Below are 20,688 nucleotides of genomic sequence, written 5' to 3'. Positions count from 1 at the left end.
TTAAGACAAGAAAGAATGAACAGAGGGATATGTTTTCAGGTAGGATGAGGGCAAATCTCATGGGCACACTTTGGCAAAAATTTTCAAACCTGAATGTTTAAAGTTAGGCAAGTTGGTCCATACCTAGGCAAGGCCATAAGTGCCCTGATTTTTTGAAGGTGCTGAGCACCCATTATACATTAAGTCCGTGCCATCCACTCCCAGCCTCCTCCCCTCACAGGAGACTTGTCAGGAATGTGTCAAGGATGGGAGAGGAGGCCCTCTGGCAATCTCCAGCCAGCAGAGCAGCCCCATGGGGCCACTGCATCCAAAGTGTGTAACAGCAGCCCTGAGGCTGCTCTTATTGATGCCAAAGGAGGACAAAGGTGGCCTTAATCGACATTTGCTTTCCCACCTGGGGTCCTGAGCTTGAAGATCAGACTAAGTCATTTCCATTTCTCCTTCTGATGACCTGTTACAGATGGAAACCTAAAACCATACTGAAAGACTTGTGAATATTCTTTTAGAATGAGTGCAATTTATCCATCATGCCACTCAATTAAAATGCAAGTAAGAAAGCAAGTATGTAGGAGTTACTTCAAAATGAACACTAGTATCTGCCACTGAAAATAGTAGTTTAAAAGCTGATGAAGTGTCTAGTGCAGGAATCGGCAACCTTTGGCACGCGGCCTGTCAGGGAAATCCGCTGGCAGGCCGGGATGGTTTAGTTACCTGCAGCGTCCGCAGGTTCAGCTGATCGCAGCTCCCACTGGCCGCAGTTCGCCGTTCCAGCCCAATGGGGGCTGCAGGAAGTGGTGCGGACCAAAGGATGTGCTGGCCGCCACTTCCTGTGGCCCCCATTGGTCTGGAATGCCAAACTGCAGCCAGTGGGAGCTGCGATCGGCCGAACCTGCGGACACTGCTGGTAAACAAACTGTCCCAGCCAGCCAGCGAATTTCCCTGATGGGCCGCGTGCCAAAGGTTGCCGATCCCTGGTCTAGTGTTAAAGCTGTAGATCATAAGAAAAAATTAGTTGTTCAGATGAAACTACATTTCTCACCTAAATTCCCAGGGTTTGTTTTTCATACCAGGTCCTCCATGTGTGCACATACAAACTTGCCACTAGTGTACACAAATGACAGAAGCATCAGCATATATAATCCACATAATTTAATATCCAACAATTTTATTTATTTTCTTCTTCTGTAAATTACCAATTACTTATATTAGGTTAAAACTCTCAAGGGAAACAGATCTCACAGGAAGCACCAATAGGATTTCCAGTCTACAGCCCATAGGTGTGGAAAAGGACTGTGGTTTTGACTCTAGATCAGTTCCTCAGAAGGGCCTGTGGATACTATTATAGATAGCAGAAAGTCAAATGACATAAGTCTACAAGGAAACTCCACAACAATATTTTCTATTTTTGCTTTCCTTCCTCATTTTTTATTAGTTTTATTGGTTTTTAAAAGGTGATCTACCAAGAGTATGTATGTGTATTCTTTTTGTGATTATTTCTTATAATGACATGAAGAGGAATCCATCTACTACTCAGGGCACCTTTCACAAACAAACAACGTAGTAGGGGTTTTTTGCTTTCTTTTAAATAGAAATGTTCTGTCTGAAACACATGAGGAGTCTTAATTCTTCTCTGTCCATGGAGGTCTCCTCGGACAGATGCGGATTGTGAACTTTCTTTGCCCTTAACTGAAGGGATCGGGTGTTGAATGTTTAATATATTACCTCCCGAAAGTTTCAGTTATTTTATATAGCCTACTATTTTTCTCGATTGCAAAGTTATTTTTTGCTTTAGAGATAACCTGAGGGCTTATCCACACATAGACTTGTTCCTGAATAATCAGGAACAGCTAATTGGGAACAACTCCATGTGGAAACAACCTCTAAATTTAAAGGCTGCCAGAAATACCACTTCAAATTAAGTTCAACTGTACATGCTAAAAAACTACTAACACTGTACAGCCTTCTGTTTTTCTCCAATTTCTCTCTACACAACTCTATTTAGAACCCCACCCTAGATTATTCTGAATCACAACACAAAATTAGATATTTTGTTTTCCTACCACATGTTCAGACAAATACAAATTATTTTGTCCTTTTCTTGAATCTCATTAGAAGACAATTTGCCTTGTGTGAGATTATGTGAAAGATGGGAAACTGAGGTCATTCATTAGACTAGTAAATCTGCAACAGTCAAAAATGGTTTACAAAGCATCTTCAACTGCACTGATTCAGGCTATTTAACAACACAGATTAATAGCAAGATAGTTAACCAAGGTTACTAAACAGCAGTCTTGGCACACACATTATTGTATGTCCAGAGCAGATTTACAGTTACTACATAAGCTAAAACATTTATGGATCTACATCAGCACATTTTAGTTCCTGTACATGCCAAGATAATCTACAATCTAAGATTTCAGTTCATGTAAATTAAAATGAAATAAAGCAAAATAAATAAAAACAGAAGAATATTTCAAAGCTTATTTAAAGGATTATCTAAGATTTAGGAGAATAAGAACTTTACATTACTTTTAAACTAATTTTAGAAACTGTAGGTAAAAAGTTTCATTTTGAGGGAGCTCACTTGGAGGGAGCTTCATTGCTCTTTCCATTAGCAGGGCTTTAAAAAAAAAATGAAAACAAAGTCTTATGCTGCATTTCTAAAGAACTGTGCTGAGCTATTTTTCACTCCACTGGGTTTCCCAGTTGCTCTTTGTGACATCAGTCTGTCACTAGAGTTATTCTACCTTTGAAAATCTACTGCATTCTGACTTACAGAGGGAGGACTGCTAATAGTGACTTTAAAGTATCTCACTATTACATTGTTTCTGAAACTGACTGCTGTAAATTATGCAACCTGCTGTAAAACAAATTAGCTTCTCTGTAGATAGCAGTAATGAAAGCCAAAGCAGGGACATACAGACAAGTTAAACCTACATTTAAAAGAACCCCTCAGCGTTCTACCCTTGGTGAAGTAGCCTATCAGAAGACAGAGATCTTGCCATGGGCCCCAAACCTCACTTTTTTTTTTTTTAAATACATATAAAACATGAGCTTTTTGATTAGATGGGAAACGAATGCTAGAGCTGAGCACCTCACCATCAACCTTGTGATGCTTAACTCTAGGGACTGTAACTCCAATCGTCACAGTGGTACATGAGGAAAACAATGGTTTCTGAGGCCATTACACAAAACTAATCTATCCTGACATTATATTTATGGAACACGATTATTCCCCAGGAAAATAATGCCAGAGAATATTCCTGCACATTCCAAGAGCAGGAAATCAGGAGAAGAGCTACTTCAGTTTTAGTTTCATTCAGAAAATTATTTTTTATAAATATGTGCATACACGTGCACACATGCAGTCAGGGTCAGCTCAGGAGACTGAGGACTTCTCTACACTGCAGTGTTAGCTAGAAATATAACTTGAGTGCTGCCCCATACCAGATTCCCACTCATGCACAAAAATTTCCAGCTCAAGTGCTGACTGACCCATCAGAGGGTATATGAATTGTTAATCATGTCTATTATGGTAGTGCCAACCAACCACGAACAGGGCCCCATTGTTGAAAGCACTGTACAAAATACAGAGTAGTACATGGCTCCTTTCCCGGAGAGCTTACAAAAAAGCTTGAGTCCTGCTAACGATGCAGCTACTCTGTGCTGCTCATACTACCACTTTGTGCTGCTCAGATGTTGTTTTGCAGTGTTACCACGCTCATTTGAACTAAGGAAACTCGAGAGTAGTTACCGAAGTGTAGAGAACTCAAGCTAACATTGCAGTGAAGACAAATCTTGAAGCAAAAACATTCTTGTGACAAGAGTAGTAAAGATATGAAACACATGTGTTTATTAAGCCATGTCGGAGATAAATGGACTGTGGAAATTTCCTCCTGTAGGCACTAGCAGCCACTACAGAAATGAACCAGCTCAATTTTGAGTTAATTAAATACTTACTCTATGTGGGAACAATGGATGCAGTCAAATTGGATGGGTCATTAACAGCAAACAGGGAAATACTTACATGTCTTTTGTAAGTGAGGGATGGGGAGAAAATGAAGTTAACTGTCCTTTTCGGTTTGTCAGACAACTTTTTAACCGTGCACTCTCACATCCCTGACCATCCTATTACATGCCCAAAGCCCCTTTATACCCTCATATTGTATCCTTTCACCATTTCTAGTATAAGCTACGTTCCTATATAAAGTACCCTGGATACTATCCCATACTCTTCATATTGTGTTACTCCACAACATGTGCAACCATTATCCACCTACACCAGAACACACCCTCCTGCAGATTGCTCTCCCTTTGTATCATTATCTCATCTCCTATCCTTCATATATTGGCTAAGAACGATCATTCTGATATCCTACCTTCTCACTAATGAGATCACAACATATCTATCTTACCCTCTACATACATTCTATAAACACCCACCCTTCTAACCACTATTTCACTGTGAACCACAATACATCCTATCCCTTGAACATTTTGAAGTCTAAAAACAGTACTATACTTCTCTTGATCTTATGCCTGACATGGATTCAAACACCCCTTTAACCATACAGAATCCATATATCCATTCTAACCCTCTCTGCAAATATTGCCCCCTAAATATCTCATTGTCCCAAAGGCTAGAACTATTTACTCTACACAGCAGGGGAAGCTCCCACTTTTCCCCCATAGTGTGGAATGCAACTTACTAGGGATTGTCTTGTGCCCACCTGCCCTCCCAAGCAGGATAGCATAAAGCCCGTCTGGCAACTATAGCAATTGATTACATGAAAAAGCAATTAGACAAGTATTTAATTAATTTTAGCTGTCTTTTAATGTAATTTAGCAGCTGAGAATGAGGATGACAGGCAATATCATAGGCCTGATCAAATCCCATTTAAGTCAATGGAAAGACTCCCATTGACTTCAATGGATTTCGGAGCAGGCCACATGTGACTCACTGAACATCTGTAGTGTGCCAGAAAGTTCTCCATGGCCCATCACTGGAACTGCTAACAGACATCAAAGAAACTGGCATGTGCTTACAATATGAAAAACATTTTTCCCCCTATTTTAATCATTTTTCAAATGTGAAATTCAACTGTTTTCATGCTTATCACAAGCTCAGACTAATTTTATGTGTAGAGTGCACAGCATAATAGAATATAAGGGCAAAGTTATTAAAAATGTGGAATGTCTCTGAATTATCCAGCTCACAACATTTAGGTTTAGGGTTTTTTTAAATTTTTTTTAAAAACTACAATGTTTTACTAAAAATTCCTTTGTGTAAAGCATATCTATTTCTCATCTTTATCTTAAAGTTCTTTTTATGCTTTGGGAAACATGTAAGCACGAACAGCTGCCTCTAACATTTTATCTTTAAAAAGTAATATTAGATGTATTAAATAGAGGTGCTTTTATATCTAGTTAGGATTTACTGATGGCTGAATTGATACATTCTATCACTCAGAACCTTACTACATGTAAATAACTGAGAGCAAATATTTTCCCTCCCACTGTTATACCGCAACACTGACCCTGATTATTTTAGAAAAATAGACTTTGAGCTGGAAGACAAGAAAGTTATGACATTTTCAATAAAAGTTCGTAAATATGAACAGAAGTGTAGTTTTATACTATATTTAGGAATGCCTTATGACTTCAGAACACCAATCTGGTTGATTTCGCTTAATAGGAAAGGGTATAAAAACTAAAATGTGGATAAAAATTACACCTGAGATAACTATGACATACATTTTGGACTAAATCCTGCTTCTCATATTTTATATATAGACATACAGATAGGATCTAGCAGGCTGACAAACTAGGATTTGTCTCCTTATGAGTTTAGTTTTCCCTCTCTGAATTTTTGGGTCATGACCAGCCTTTGTTTCATTTTTAACACAAATCACATCAAGTCTTGCAGTCTTTACTCATGGAAATAATCCCTATTTGTGCACTTCAGATACTTGGACTACTTACATGTGTAAAGGTGGCATGATGGGACCTAGGTTTTCAATTTTGGGCTTTTAACACTAGATACTGTACAGCTATTTATGGGGTATATTTACAGGCTACTGTTTGTGGCTACTATGAACAAAAAATAAAATAAAGCAAAAAACACACATTTCTGTTTTACCAAATACTCAAAGTGACATTTTTCTAGAGGTCATTCAAATTTTTTTTAAATGTGTTTCCATGCCTTTACTTAGCTCATTTGCTGCTTCAAGTGAAATGTACTTACTGCTCTTTTTCTGGAACACCCTGTAATCCAAGGCACAGTGAGGTTTCCTGAAATCTGTGGAAGCAAAAAAACAATTACCAATAAGGCACACTCTCAGACTGCTGGTATGGCAAATAATACTATGTACACAGCTTTTGCATGACTTGTGCAAAATAATCCAGCTTCAAGAGTGTGTATTCATTGTGATAAGTGTCTATAAACATGAGTCCAGATCTAAATACTCTTCCTTTCTGCTTAAGAAAAATGCTTGCAAGATTTTCAGAGGGGGCCAAATTCTGTGTGTTATTCATGTGAGTAGCCTGATTACTGTGGGACTCCTCTGACAAGTTAGGTGAGCAGAGTTGCTCTTATTGAACTAAAGTTTCAGGACTAACTTTGTACTATATTATAGTAACACCAGTCCTAAAACGTTTTTTTTTAAATGATGTGGAAATCAAAACATTTACAGAGCCCTTAATAAAAGAGTATCAAATTTATTCTGTAGCACAGGCCAAAATACATTTTTTATTATAGTCTGTAGAACAGAACTACTAAATTAAATCAACAGCCAGCCAATCTCCCGTTAATAAAAATGGCCACAATACTGAGTGCTGCTGAGCACCTACTACTATCATTGAAAAAAGAAAAGGAGTACTTGTGGCACCTTAGAGACTAACCAATTTATTTGAGCATAAGCTTTCATGAGCTACAGCTCACTTCATTGGATGCATACTATGGAAAGTGTAGAAGATCTTTTTATACACACAAAGCATGAAAAAATACCTCCCCTCACCCCACTCTCCTGTGGGTGATCACTCTCCTTACAATGTGTATGATAATCAAGTTGGGCCATTTCCAGCACAAATCCAGGTTCCCCCCCCCCCCCGAGTGGCTAAGTCATTATGCAGCAAGGTAACCTATTTCCCCTTGTTTTTTCCTCCTCCCCCCCCCCCCCCCCCGGACGTTCTTGTTAAACCCTGGATTTGTACTGGAAATGGCCCACCTTGATTATCATACACATTGTAAGGAGAGTGATCACTTTAGATAAGCTATTACCAGCAGGAGAGTGGGGTGGGGGGAGGTATTTTTTCATGCTTTGTGTGTATAAAAAGATCTTCTACACTTTCCATAGTATGCATCCAAGATCTTTTTATACACACAAAGCATGAAAAAATACCTCCCCCCACCCCACTCTCCTGCTGGTAATAGCTTATCTAAAGTGATCACTCTCCTTACAATGTGTATGATAATCAAGGTGGGCCATTTCCAGTACAAATCCAGGGTTTAACAAGAACGTCCGGGGGGGGGGGGGGGGGGGAAACAAGGGGAAATAGGTTACCTTGCTGCATAATGACTTAGCCACTCGGGGGGAGGGGGGGAGAGAAAACCTGGATTTGTGCTGGAAATGGCCCAACTTGATTATCATACACATTGTAAGGAGAGTGATCACCCACAGGAGAGTGGGGTGAGGGGAGGTATTTTTTCATGCTTTGTGTGTATAAAAAGATCTTCTACACTTTCCATAGTATGCATCTGATGAAGTGAGCTCACAAAAGCTTATGCTCAAATAAATTTGTTCGTCTCTAAGGTGCCACAAGTACTCCTTTTCTTTTTGCGAATACGGACTAACACGGCTGTTACTCTGAATACTATCATTGAGTTACAAAGATTTAGCACCTCGTTGGATCAGGCCCAGTGGGAGATTTGCATAAAGACTATGGGTAGAATATGGTCCTCAGTAATAACTATTATTTAAGGGCCAATTTGTTCAGTCAGTTATATGGATGCAACTTTCATTTATTGTAGTTGAAGATGCACCAGTGGAACTGAGAGCAGAAAGCAGAATTTGGCTCTTAATAAAGCTACTGTTGTACTTGGCAGGAAAAAAGGATACAAAGCACTAAAATCAGTATCACTTCTGCCCTTTGTATATACGACTAGTGGCATGTGCCATTACCCAATTTCAACGCACAATTACAGTAACTGCAAGTTAGGCAAAGTTGTACACCCAAATTATTTTAAATTTTCTTGTTTTTAAAGTGTCACTGTTAGGTTTCAGAAGTAACACCTCAACAAGATGAAAGTAAAAGTCAAAATTTGGAAAATAGTTGTTTCAGGCTAAGACAAAGTTACATGACACATTCAGATGAGGCCTAGAAATCTGAAATGAAAACTTGAATTCTACATTATTTGAGTTTGTCATAGAGGCCCATCAAGCAGGCTGGATCTGGCTCATGGGCCAAATGAATGAAACCACTCACTGCCGAAACACACCTTCCAATTGTATCTGTTATGTGTATTGCTTTTCGTGTAATGTTCCAGGAACATTAATAAATGTACCAGATCCAGAACAGGTGGTTTTCAGCATCAAACTTTTCTAGATAGCAGAAATTTGCATTTTAGAGTAATAAGTGATCTTTTTCAGGGGATCTCTCCTCTTGATCACCACAAATTCCCACCCTTCCAAAGAGGCATTTGCTTACATAAACCTGAAGTGTACTTCTTTCTCTCTCTGACTGAAACATGCAGGGTATGAAATAACATTCTAGGCTGGTTTTAGATTCTGGTACAAGCATTTTTTATGCACAACAGAAACTGAAGAGACTCTCAAACAGTTCAATAAAAGGAAGACAAGAAATCCATCATAGATTTAACCCACCTATTTCAAAATATGGTAAATATAATATTTCCCTCTGAATTATACTCATCATTAAAAACATTTACTAATTTCTGAACAAATGCATATCCAAAAATATAATTATATCTTCCTCAGCTAAAAGTTTATCCTTTGTACTTGCTACCTAAGACACTTCTGTACAGAAAAATACACTTTAAGATTCTCCAAACTTCCTGTTTAGCCAGCCGTCTTCTAGCTTGATTAGGATGCCCACTCACTTTGGACCACAATGGGGTAGGGTTGCCAACTCTGTAATATTTAAAAACGTGACACTCCAGCAGGAGTGCTGGAACGCCCCCATCACCACCTCTTCCCCGCGAGGTCCCGCCCCTCTCCATCTCTTCCCCCAAGGCCTCGCCTCCATTTGCTCTCTTCCCCCCATGGAGGGACTCGCCTGCAGAGCCGGGGCTGGGAGCTGCAGCTGCCCAACACAGGTAGGAGGCGGCCCTGGCTGAGTAGGGGCTGGTGCGGGTAATGACCCGGTGCCTCCCCACCTGCAGTAACTGGACTTTGGGTATCCAGTCAGTAGATCTGACTGGACACTGCGGCGGTCCGCTTTTCAACCGGACTTTCCGGTCGAAACCCGGACACCTGGCCACCCTATAAGGGGAGGGAAAGAGGAAAGTCAACATCACCAGTGTTTTTGTCAAAATACCATCCTGTGGTTGCTGCATGCACGCATTGTCCTTTTCACAGATTCTAAGGCCAGAAGGGATTATTGTGAACATCTAGTCTAACCTCTTGTACAACACAGGCCATAGAACTTCCCCAAAATAATTTCCAGAACCTCTCTCTTAAAAAAAAAAAATTCTTGATTTTAAAATGGTCAGTGATGGAGAATCTACCACAATCCTTGGTAAACTGTATCAATGATTGCTTACTTTCACCATTATGTAAGGTAAAGGCAATGTTTGTATTTACATAGTATCTGCAGTTTGTCAGGTAGGGTTTTCAATACAAAACAAGAAGAAGAAAAAAATCAAGAATTTAAAGCTACTATGTATATTTTTAACATTTGTCCACCAATTCATTTTAACATAATTTTAAGAAGCTAAACCAAACTGTTATACTGCTTATGTGATTCACATTAATTTTTAGGGGCTAAACTGCAGTACTCATACTCATGAAGAACAGTATCTAGCTCCTTGAGCAATCACACTGGATTTAAATGGGACTACTCAATGTGAGTAAGAGTATCAGAACCTGGCCCTACATTAACACAGTAGTATGAACAGACAAATACATAGAAGCTGATATTTACAGAGAACTGTCCTAATTGACATAAATCACGTTAGACAATAAAAGGCCCCACACCATACTTGTTTTGCTTAAAAAAAAAAAAAAAGCACCATTCTCTACTACAGGTGGTGTTTTCAATTTCTATATCTGTCAGTCTACTGTTAATTTCAGATAAATCTAGAATGTCTATCTTGACATTTTCATGTGTTCAACAACTCTTCATAAGAAAAATAAAGTGGGACCAGTTCTTTTTTTCAAAAAGAATGTAGAAAACATAACCCATAATTGCCATATCACTAAATAAACTAATAGCTTTATAACTAACATTTTAAAGAGGTATCCCAGCCCTCCTCTGTACCTGGCTGCAATGTTCTACGTTTTCATGTACAAAATAAGGGCAAATTACAGACAGCACAGAACAGGATTAACAATAATGTTTCCAAACAAGGAAAGCTAATGTATTAAACAAAAAAGCATCCCATGTTCATTTACATTTAGCTAAAATGAAATCCTAACCTTTTCTACAAAGAAGCTTAAATACATAATTTCACTTTATTCCCTCCTCCCAGCCCCCAAATAAAAGTCAGACATTAATTTAGTCCTGCAAGTCATGCAACTTGGTAAAATTGCCTTGCTCCATGTTAAAAAAGTCTGAAGACACTGATTACTCATTTTTAATAGTTTGAGCAGAAAATTTCTGATGAATAAATAACTGGATAAATAATTCCAAGGAACCCCTTTGTGTCATAAAAATTGATTATTACATTTGTTCTTATGTTAGATTAGCATGAATTTGATTAAATGATTTCAATTGGGGAGTTTATGACTAATTGCTTATTAGATATCCCACCAATGTTTAACAGTAATGAATTCATCACTTCTTGCTCTCAATTGCTACCTGTTATAATAACTGAGCATTCAAACAATTCAGTAACTCAAGCTTCATATGTTCTGAATCTGAAGGATTTCCCAGGAATTTAAGAATAAGGATATTCATTCCCAGGTTGATGGATTAAATTATATTACACTTGAGCAAAAACATGAACAATAAATGACTGCATGTGCTAGAGTGTCAGACCACAAAAATCTAAAATCTTTTTCTTTTTTTCCAGGTTCTTTCTAATGCCTCTTCAAAAGAACAATAAAAGCCGACACTGAAAAACCATTACCAAAATATGCTTTATGTTCCCTCAAGCTTTTAATATGTAAAAGCATAATATGTCATAAATATTCATGAAAGTAGATTTTCTTAATGGGATACCATCCTAGCTCTTAGCCAAAAAGCCAGCCTATCTTGGCAGTTTTCTCATTATGAAATTATTGCCATCAAGAAATTCCCTCTGTGGGGAAAGGGTCAGAGATGGAATTGGTTACTCACTTGATGGGGTGCTCTACTATCCAATGATGCATGTGATTTTAAAGGATAATCAGAGCTTTAGACATGTGCCTTTTTGTTTTAGGTATTAAAAACAGATCAAATTTAAAAGTGGATCCTTGCCACGTACAAAAATGTATATAAGAAAATAATCAATACATAAATTACTGCAATGCATAAGTAAAGTTAAGTGGTAAATGTTCTAGAAGCCCCACTTGAGGAAGTGGTAGGCTGCCTGTGACTCAGGAACCTCTTGGTGCCAAATGGCAGAAGGCATAGGGCTGCATATGGTTTGGGATCCCCTGGGTCTGGTAGCTCCATATTTCTTTCAAAGAGTGTCATGAAAGGTCTCTACTGAAAGCCTCTTTCACACTGATCATCACTGAAAAGTGCATGTACAGTAATATGTATATATGCTGAAAACTGTGTTCTTAAGGCAAACGAGACAGGTCACCAGAAGGTGATAAATTGGTTCTGTTCAGGCAAGAGATAACAGACACTTATCTTCATAGGAGACATTTGTGTGTCTTACAAGAGAAGTCTGATGGAACACGGTATCACCAGCTAATCAAGATTGCAAAGTTTACAAGAGACCACAAAATCTACAGGAAGAAATACATGACAGCAGGGTTGCCAGTTTATGACTAAGATCAAAGAATTAGTTTGGTATATCAGAAGAATGCAAGGAGACACACAATAATTTTCACCTAGGAGTATGCTGACAGTGGGCTTGCTTCATGAACAAAAAATCACAACCCTGGCTTTAATACACTGGAAGGATTTTGGGTGAGCTTTTGCTCTTATGACATAATGTCTTATTAGTTAAGTTTAGGCTGTAAGTTAAATAGGCAATTTTATTTCATCTGTAACACTCTGTTTCCAGTGTTTATGATTGCTATCATTGGAATCTCTGTTCTTTGTTAAATAAACTTACACTTGCTTTCTCCATAAACAAATCTAAGTGCTATGTGATAAGCAGAACTGTGCTCTACAGCTTAACTAGTAAGCTGTGGTATACTGTTCCTTTAGAAACAGAGGACCTGGGAATTCTGAAAGTGTCCTGAGTACCAGGGGCTAGGAAACTCCAGGGAGACGCTCAGAGGTTGGAGTGTGCCTATCATTAACCTGCAAAGAGAAAGCGGGACCCGTGGAGGCCTCGAATGCAGGGCCTGCGACGCCAGAGCCTGGTGGTGATGGGGAACTGACTCACTGCAGACACCAACAAGGCTTCCTTATATTAAGGGCAGGTGGTAGTGAAATGCCTCCCAACCCTGTGTACCCCCAAAAAGCATCATAGTGCTCAGCTCCCAAAAACCAGCAGATTCCCTCAAGATCCCATGGGATCTACACAGTACCTGTGCCAATATCCCCACCACGGACACATGCTTTCTGCAGAACCAGGATGCCACGAGCTCCTGCCTTCCCCCTCATCACACACTGCTACCCCCCAAATCTACCATCTTGGATTTCACAGCAAAGAGGCCAGTGTCAAGTAAATTAATGCTGACAGGTCTGTTTTAACTTAGTCACAAAATTTTTGCAAGGCTGGAAATGGGCGCAGGGTCAAAGGCACTAAGAAAAAAAAATATAGCTGTTCCCTCTGTGATGCTGCCTAGCAGGTTGCCAGCTCAGACCAAGGCAGCAGGCTAATAGAACTCAAAGGAGTGTCAAAAGATATTGTACTGTGATCAGACTAATTCACTATTTTGCTAAAGTAGTTCAAAGAAATGTTAATGTTATTGTCTTCACTCATCTGTAACTTGTTGATTCACATTATCTTTGTCCTTGTAGTTAATTAGCCCTAGATCAGAAGGATGTATTAGCATGTAATAGGGATGTAAATATCGTTTTAAAAGTTAACCAGTTAAACCATTAAAATTATATCGTTTAACTGGTTAACCAATTAAAGGGAGAGGGGCCAGGGGCCACCCCGACTCCTGGCCTCCTGGCTCAGGGCTGCTGCTGGGGCTGCTCCTGTTAGCGCAGGGCTGAGGCTGCTCCATTGGGCCGGGGGCTGGGGTCAGCAGGGCAGTGCAGCTGGTGCTGTGCCAGCCCACCCAGGGCTGGGGGTTAATGGTTAGACTGGGTTATCCGGTAATACTAATGCTTACCGGTTAACTGTTTACTATTTTACATCCCTAGCGTGTAGATGAGAATTTATTTAATGTGTGAAACTGCATGAAGACTAATGAAGGATTGTTTCTGGCTATCACATTGTTCATGAAAACTAATGAAGATTGTCTTGATTGCTGTAACTGAATGCATTGTGCATGTATGTAACTGAATTGCCCATCAAACAGGATTGAACTGTAAATGAAGAAGCATGTTAACTTCAAAGTATAGATCATTATGTTCAACAATGGAAAATTCACAAAAACTTTGTCTGTTTTTAGTCAGCAAAGGGAGGGCTCATGCTGTGATGGGAAGTTGCCAGATTGCCTTCTGGGGAAAGTAGCTATCAGAAGAAATGCTAGGAGTGATCCAATATCTCTGGACTGATGGATTCCAACAGGGGGAAACCTGAGCAATTGGAAAGGTCACCAAAGCCATTTTGGGTAACCTTGAGAGACTCATGGAGAACTAGCATACTACAGCTCTGCTATCATTTGGAGTAAAAACTCTAACTCACCAGTAATGTATTTTACCTGCTTTAATATCTCAGTAACTCTCATTTCTTCTTCTTAGCTAATAAATCTTTAGTTAGTTTAATAGAGTAATTGGCTACGGCATTGTCTTTGGTGTGAGATCAACAACATCCTCAGCTCTCGTCCCCTAACGCCTCTACTCTACTTGCGCTATATTGATGACATCTTCATCATCTGGACCCATGGAAAAGAAGCTCTTGAGGAATTCCACCATGATTTCAACAATTTCCATCCCACCATCAACCTCAGCCTGGTCCAGTCCACACAAGAGATCCACTTCCTGGACACTACACAGTGCTAATAAACGATGGTCACATAAACACCACCCTATACCGGAAACCTACTGACTGCTATTCCTACCTACATGCCTCCAGCTTTCACCCTGACCACACCACACGGTCCATTGTCTACAGCCAAGCTCTGTGATACAACCGCATTTGCTCCAACCCCTCAGACAGAGACAAACACTTACAAGATCTCTATCAAGCATTCTTACAACTACAATACCCACCTGCGGAAGTGAAGAAACAGACTGATAGAGGCAGAAGAGTTTCCAGCATCACCTACTACAGGACAGGCCCAACAACGAAAATAACAGAACGCCACTAGCCGTCACCTTCAGCCCCCAACTAAAACCCCTCCAACGCATTATCAAGGATCTACAACCTATCCTGAAGGATGACCCAACACTCTCACAAATCTTGGGAGACAGGCCAGTCCTTGCCTACAGACAGCCCCCCAACCTGAAGTGAATACGCACCAGCAACCACATACCACACAACAGAACCACTAACCCAGGAACCTATCCTTGCAACAAAGCCCGTTGCCAACTGTGCCCACATATCTATTCAGGGGACATCATCACAGGGCCTAATAACATCAGCCACACTATCAGAGGCTCGTTCACCTGCACATCTACCAATGTGATATATGCCATCATGTGCCAGCAATGCCCCTCTGCCATGTACATTGGGCAAACTGGACAGTCTCTACATAAAAGAATGAATGGACACAAATCAGATGTCAAGAATTATAACATTCATAAACCAGTTGGAGAACACTTCAATCTCTCTGGTCATGTGATTACAGACATGAAAGCTGCGATATTACAACAGAAAAACTTCAAATCCAGACTCCAGCAAGAGACTGCTGAATTAGAATTCATTTGCAAATTGGATACAATTAACTTAGGCTTGAATAGAGACTGGGAGTGTCTAAGTCATTATGCAAGATAACCTATTTCCCTTTGTTTTCTAAACCCCCCCACCTCCCCCCCATGTTCTTGTTAAACCCTGGATTTGTGCTGGAAATGGCCCACCTTGATTATCACACACATTGTAAGGAGAGTGAGAACTTTAGATAAGCTATTACCAGCAGGAGAGTGGGGTGGGGGGAGAGAAAACCTTTTGTAGTGATATACACACAAATCATGAAAAAATGGGTGTTTAAAAACAAACATCTTCTGTATTTTCCACTGTATGCATCCGATGAAGTGAGCTGTAGCTCACGAAAGCTTATGCTCAAAGAAATTGGTTAGTCTCTAAGGTGCCACAAGTACTCCTTTTCTTTTTTCAGTGAAATAGGGTAAGTGACTGGCCCTTTGGGGTCAGGAGTGGCCTAATGTGTGGTGACTTTTGGTTTTAATAACCTTTTATCACAAATTCCAGTTTGTCTTGGTGGTAAAGTAGGGGTTGGAGAGCCAAAAGAGGACTCTCTGTAGCTCCGTGGTAAGACTAATACAGTGATCCAGAAGTTCACACTTGTTACTAGCTTGGTGAAATAGAATAATAAAATACACCACCAGTTTGGGGTGTCTGTCTTGTTTTCTGACAGTCTGACCTGAGATTGGCACTCATATCTGGAGCCATACCTGTCATGGTGACACCCTGATTCCTGGCCTTGCCAAAAACTGCACATTGCAAAACATGCATGAGGGACATACACAAAAAAGTCAGAGGAAATACAGAGGCAAAACTGGCCCCTTTCTAAGGCTCACCGACCAGGATACACCTTATTTTCATCCCACTAGCCATAGAAAAAAAGGGAATGAAAAGGAATCCCTAAATGAAGAGCCAGGTTTGATTGTAATAGTTCAATTGCATTTGTTAGTTTTTCCTCACATAACTGTAACAAATCTGTACAAGTAATAATGATTGGGATGTTCTGATCTGTATTATACTGTATGTTACCCTACTGCAGGCACCATGAACCAGCATGAGGAATCTCAACATCTTTCAAAAGGGGAAACAAAACAGACCAGAGGGGTGAGGTAATATCTTTTATTGGACCAACTTCTGTTGGTGAGCAAGACAAGCTTTTGAGCCACACAGAGCTCTTTTCGGGTCTGGAAAGGTACTCCCAGCTTCACAGTAACATGCAAGGTGGAACAGATTGTTTAGCGTAAGTAGTTAGTACATATTGTAAGAGATGATAGTAGCTAACTACTTACGCTAAACAATCTGTTCCACCTTGCATGTTACTGTGAAACTGGGAGTATCTTTCCTAGACCTGAAGAAGAGCTCTGTGCAGCTCAAAAGCTTGTCTCATTCACTACCAGAAGGTTGGTCCAATAAAAGATATTACCTCACCCACCTTGTCTCTCTAATATCCTGGGACCAATATGGCTACAACTACACTGCACACAAAGGGCCAGTCAGTTTTCATTCAAAAGGGCTCTTTCCCTAGGAAGGGATGCATTCCTAGGAGATATACTTTAGAAAAGAATATACTGAATCACTGCTAACTAGTACAAAGCCATACTATTCAGACTAAATAGAAAGACTCCCTTTCCCAGGAACAAAAGAATCCTTTGAAATAGGCTGATGCTGTCTGAAGTCTTCTTACAGCAATATGAGGAAGAACTGGTCTATTTGTGCAGTGGAAAAAAAACCTGATTCAAGCCTCCTGATTATAAAATAATAATGGAGATGTATTATATGGGAAGGCTGGTTACAGGTTTGCTAATTTCTCAAGTGAACAGCTGGCCTAATGCTTAACAAGTTAAGGAGGACTTTTGATATCTAGTTTCCTAAGACCAATGATGAGTAGACACCAAAAAGACTCTACCACTGCCACCATGTCATGAACTAAACCAAGAATGACAGGTTTCAGAGTAGCAGCCGTGTTAGTCTATATTCGCAAACAGAAAAGGAGGACTTGTGGCACCTTAGAGACTAACCAATTTATTTGAGCATAAGCTTTCGTGAGCTACAGCTGTAAGGTGTACTCTTTTTCTTTTAAACCAAGAATGTCATTTGTTTGCAACAACAGCGAAGAAAAACGAGAAAATACATTTAGGTATGTGAAGTTTCAATTCTTAAGCTGTACTGCCTTTTAACAGCTTAAGCTGTTGCAGCTTTTAACAGCTCATGACTAAATAAAAATATGTTTACAGGCTTTTCTTCATTTTCACAAATCTGGTTTTTCTTAAGTAAAAGCACTTTGTTAATAGCAAGTGCTAACTGACCACCTCTAGAGAGGAGAAAAGCTCTATCCATGAAAGGAGAGGTGAGCATAGCACATGCACCCAAAATGGCAAGAAGATGCTTGAGAGGATTTGCAATTCCTATTAATAGAGATCACAAAAACTATAGACAGAGTCTATGCTAGCACATAATGGGCCTTCAAAACTTGCAACTGTCACAGAACTGTGACATTCCTGGTAGTACCTTATGATGAAAAGTGACATATATTTGAAGAGTTAACAAACCACAGTAGTGAGAAAAGTATTTAGAAAAAGATGTTGAAAGTTGAGGCATCCCAGAAGTTCCCATTAGAAGACTACAGTTCCTCTGAAAGAGGAACAGCAACCAATGTCATGTCAGGACACAATGCTCAATGCTATCTCCCCATCATGATCATCAAGAGCACCTTAACTCAGGCTCCAGGCTCTGTGCTATGCTGGAAAGCACAGCAGTTCTGCCACTTTGAAACCAACTCTGACGCTTCCTGCAGTTTCTCTTCCTCCAACAAATGAATCCACAATGGTCTGCAATGCTCCAGCCACTGCTGGACACAGGTCTTTTTTCTTTTTTCAGCCCCCCAGTAACCTGAACTCACATTTCTCCTCTCTTTTTTACCCCTATAAGCATATTTTATGAGAACGAGATGCAACTTGGGTCCTGGAGATGCCCTCATTACATTTCCTGTAACACAAATGGAGTAAACTAAACTGCAAGGGTGAAGGACTCACCTCCTTGTAACTGGTATCTGCCAACACCCTGAATAGTTGGAAGGAGATCCCAATCCCCATCAAAAAAACAGGAAGCAAAAAAGAGTAGATGGTAGTTTAGTGAGCGGGGTAGTATAGAAGGAGGAACTGATGCTTACCATTTCTAACAATGAATCCAAAAAACTTTCATTTCAAGGACAGGGGATGGGTGCACTCAAAAAGGAAGGAGCGAATGATATGATTTGACCTATATGCCAGACTCAGCTCATAAGGAGAAAACCTGAAACAGTGCCAAGGAACAGTGTAAACTTTCATCAATGGATCAAGATATATTAGTCTACATAGATGTATTAGTCTACATTCTCAGCTCTCACAGGAGAAGACTGTCCTGAAAATCTGAAAGGCAAAAATAAATTTACAGATTACCTGGTAGTTGTTTTGGTTTTGTGACAGCCTCAATTGATTTGAAGATGTAAAATGAGGAGAAAAGTTACTTCTTGATGGATTAGCACTACTATACAGTGTACTGGATGGTGTATGTAATGAGGTCCGTGGAGGCAAGCGATAGTCTCTGTTATGATATAATATATTGTCCGGCAAGTCCCTGGCATTCACCATCTGTGAACTGCAGCTCACATTTCTGCCTGGTCCAGACAAAGCTGTGCTTTGGTTCTCCACTCGAAGGGAACTGCTATTTTCACAAAATCTTGAATAACTTTGCATTTGTGCTCCCATAGATGCAAGCTCTTCTTCTCTAGCATATTCATCATCAGCATCTCCTGTTTCCATTGCAATGGACAGGCAACTGCCTTCGACTGAACAAGGCTTCTGTGTTGTATTTCCTCCCATAATTCTTTGAGGTTGATTGGTAACTGCTAAGGAAAAAACTTCACGAATTTCCAAGTTTTGTGTGCTACAAGAAGGGTCTCGAACATTGGCTCTTTGTCCAGATGGGATGTGTGATGCAAGGGCTGTGTGTTCTGTTTTGTGTAATCTCTGACTCCCCACTGGTTCAGCTTTACATGGCCTGTGGCATATTATTGGCTTTTGAGGTAACACCAACTCTGCAGTCTGGACTGATGAACCACCATAATTTTTCTTAGTATGATTGTATATGGAGTTTGCAGAATTCAACACACTTGTTTGTCTTGACAAAATAATAGTTTTTTCCCCCAGGAGCAGCGAAGCACCTTTACAATGTGGTGCTTGTCGTCCTACAGGGATATGCTGCTGCTGAAATTCTGTATCACTTTTTCCAGGTGGTCTCTGAATAGAGTTTTTATGTATCTCAGTCATTGAAGTATTAGTCTGTTTTGTGGATCCCTGCCTGCTGGATGAACTAGCTGGGCTATATATACCAGTTACTATTACATCATTGTTAGATGATGTCCAAGAAGACTGCTGGCTTTGGGATCGAGCAATGTTTACCACATTTCTGACTGCTACTTCTGGAGGCACTGTAGGGGTGCTAGGAACAGTCCTTGGTGGGGTGCCTCCAGATTCTGCAACATTCTTGCTGCTCATCTTTCTTCTTTTATTGCCAACCCAAGTCTGCAAATACAAAATATTAATATACAAGAATGTTAGCCAGTCAGTTTTTTTTAATATTCAAAGCCACAATCTTACAAAGACTTCAGCATGTATAGAGTCTTTACAATTAAGATTTAAATTACTAATACATTAGAAATGGGTAGCAATCAAAAATAGTTTTGGGGGAGGGGAAAGAGACATGTCTTGATTATGCAAAAACAAAACCCACAGACGATGGGGATCCAGGTCCCATTTTATCCAAATGCCTGAAGTTCAGTAGAGTGCAGATTTCCAATTCTGGCCCATCTCAGAAAAGAATATACAACTTGTTGCATCTCCCCTCTTCTTGCCCTAAAATTATCTTTGCATAAATATGGCAGCAGCTTGTGGTTTTCTCCTCCACATATTTGGACTTGGTTTTACCTTTCATTTTTTATTGTGAAAAACAAACAAACAAGGATACACTAGGTGTTTAATTCCTTCCCCTTCCTAATTTCAACTTTTACATCTAGTGAAAATAAGGTACTTCTGAAATCAGTCACTATACTGAGAGATTCAGCATAATCAGTATCTTTACTATCCAATAGCTGAGGAGATGTTTTCAAAATTGCTACACTACAGACACTTCCATCGTCTCTTATTTTTTAATTTAATAAAAAAAAATACAAGCATAGTCCTCAAAGTACGAATGAAACCCAAGAAGGGAAAAAGTTTTCCAATAGAAAGGGACTGAATTGAAGATTGGTCAAAAAAGAATTTTAAAAAGTTAAATTAAAAAGACAAACATTTTTATATCATATACCTCCAGAGCTGCTTTTAGTGAGAAAT

General features: G+C 39.7%; 1 protein-coding gene across 12 annotated transcripts in view; it reads right to left on the bottom strand.

The window, feature by feature from the left end:
- HDX (highly divergent homeobox) overlaps nt 1–20,688 on the bottom strand; it is a 111,827-nt gene that overhangs the window by 55,862 nt on the left and 35,277 nt on the right. For all 12 annotated transcript variants that reach the window (XR_012160937.2, XM_073360905.2, XM_073360908.1 and 9 more), the window contains 2 exons: nt 18,757–19,881; nt 6,245–6,298 (listed from right to left, as the gene is read on the bottom strand). Coding sequence is in view for 11 of the 12 variants with exons in the window: in XM_073360905.2 (XP_073217006.1) it covers nt 6,245–6,298; nt 18,757–19,881 (1,179 nt within the window). In the remaining variant the exon portion in view is untranslated. The remainder of the gene's footprint in view (nt 1–6,244; nt 6,299–18,756; nt 19,882–20,688) is intronic.

The sequence above is a fragment of the Lepidochelys kempii genome, chromosome 9, assembly GCF_965140285.1.
Source record: "Lepidochelys kempii isolate rLepKem1 chromosome 9, rLepKem1.hap1, whole genome shotgun sequence".
Taxonomy (NCBI): domain Eukaryota; kingdom Metazoa; phylum Chordata; order Testudines; family Cheloniidae; genus Lepidochelys; species Lepidochelys kempii.
Note: the sequence above shows the minus strand (reverse complement) of the source record. Positions and strands in the feature narration are given on the sequence as shown.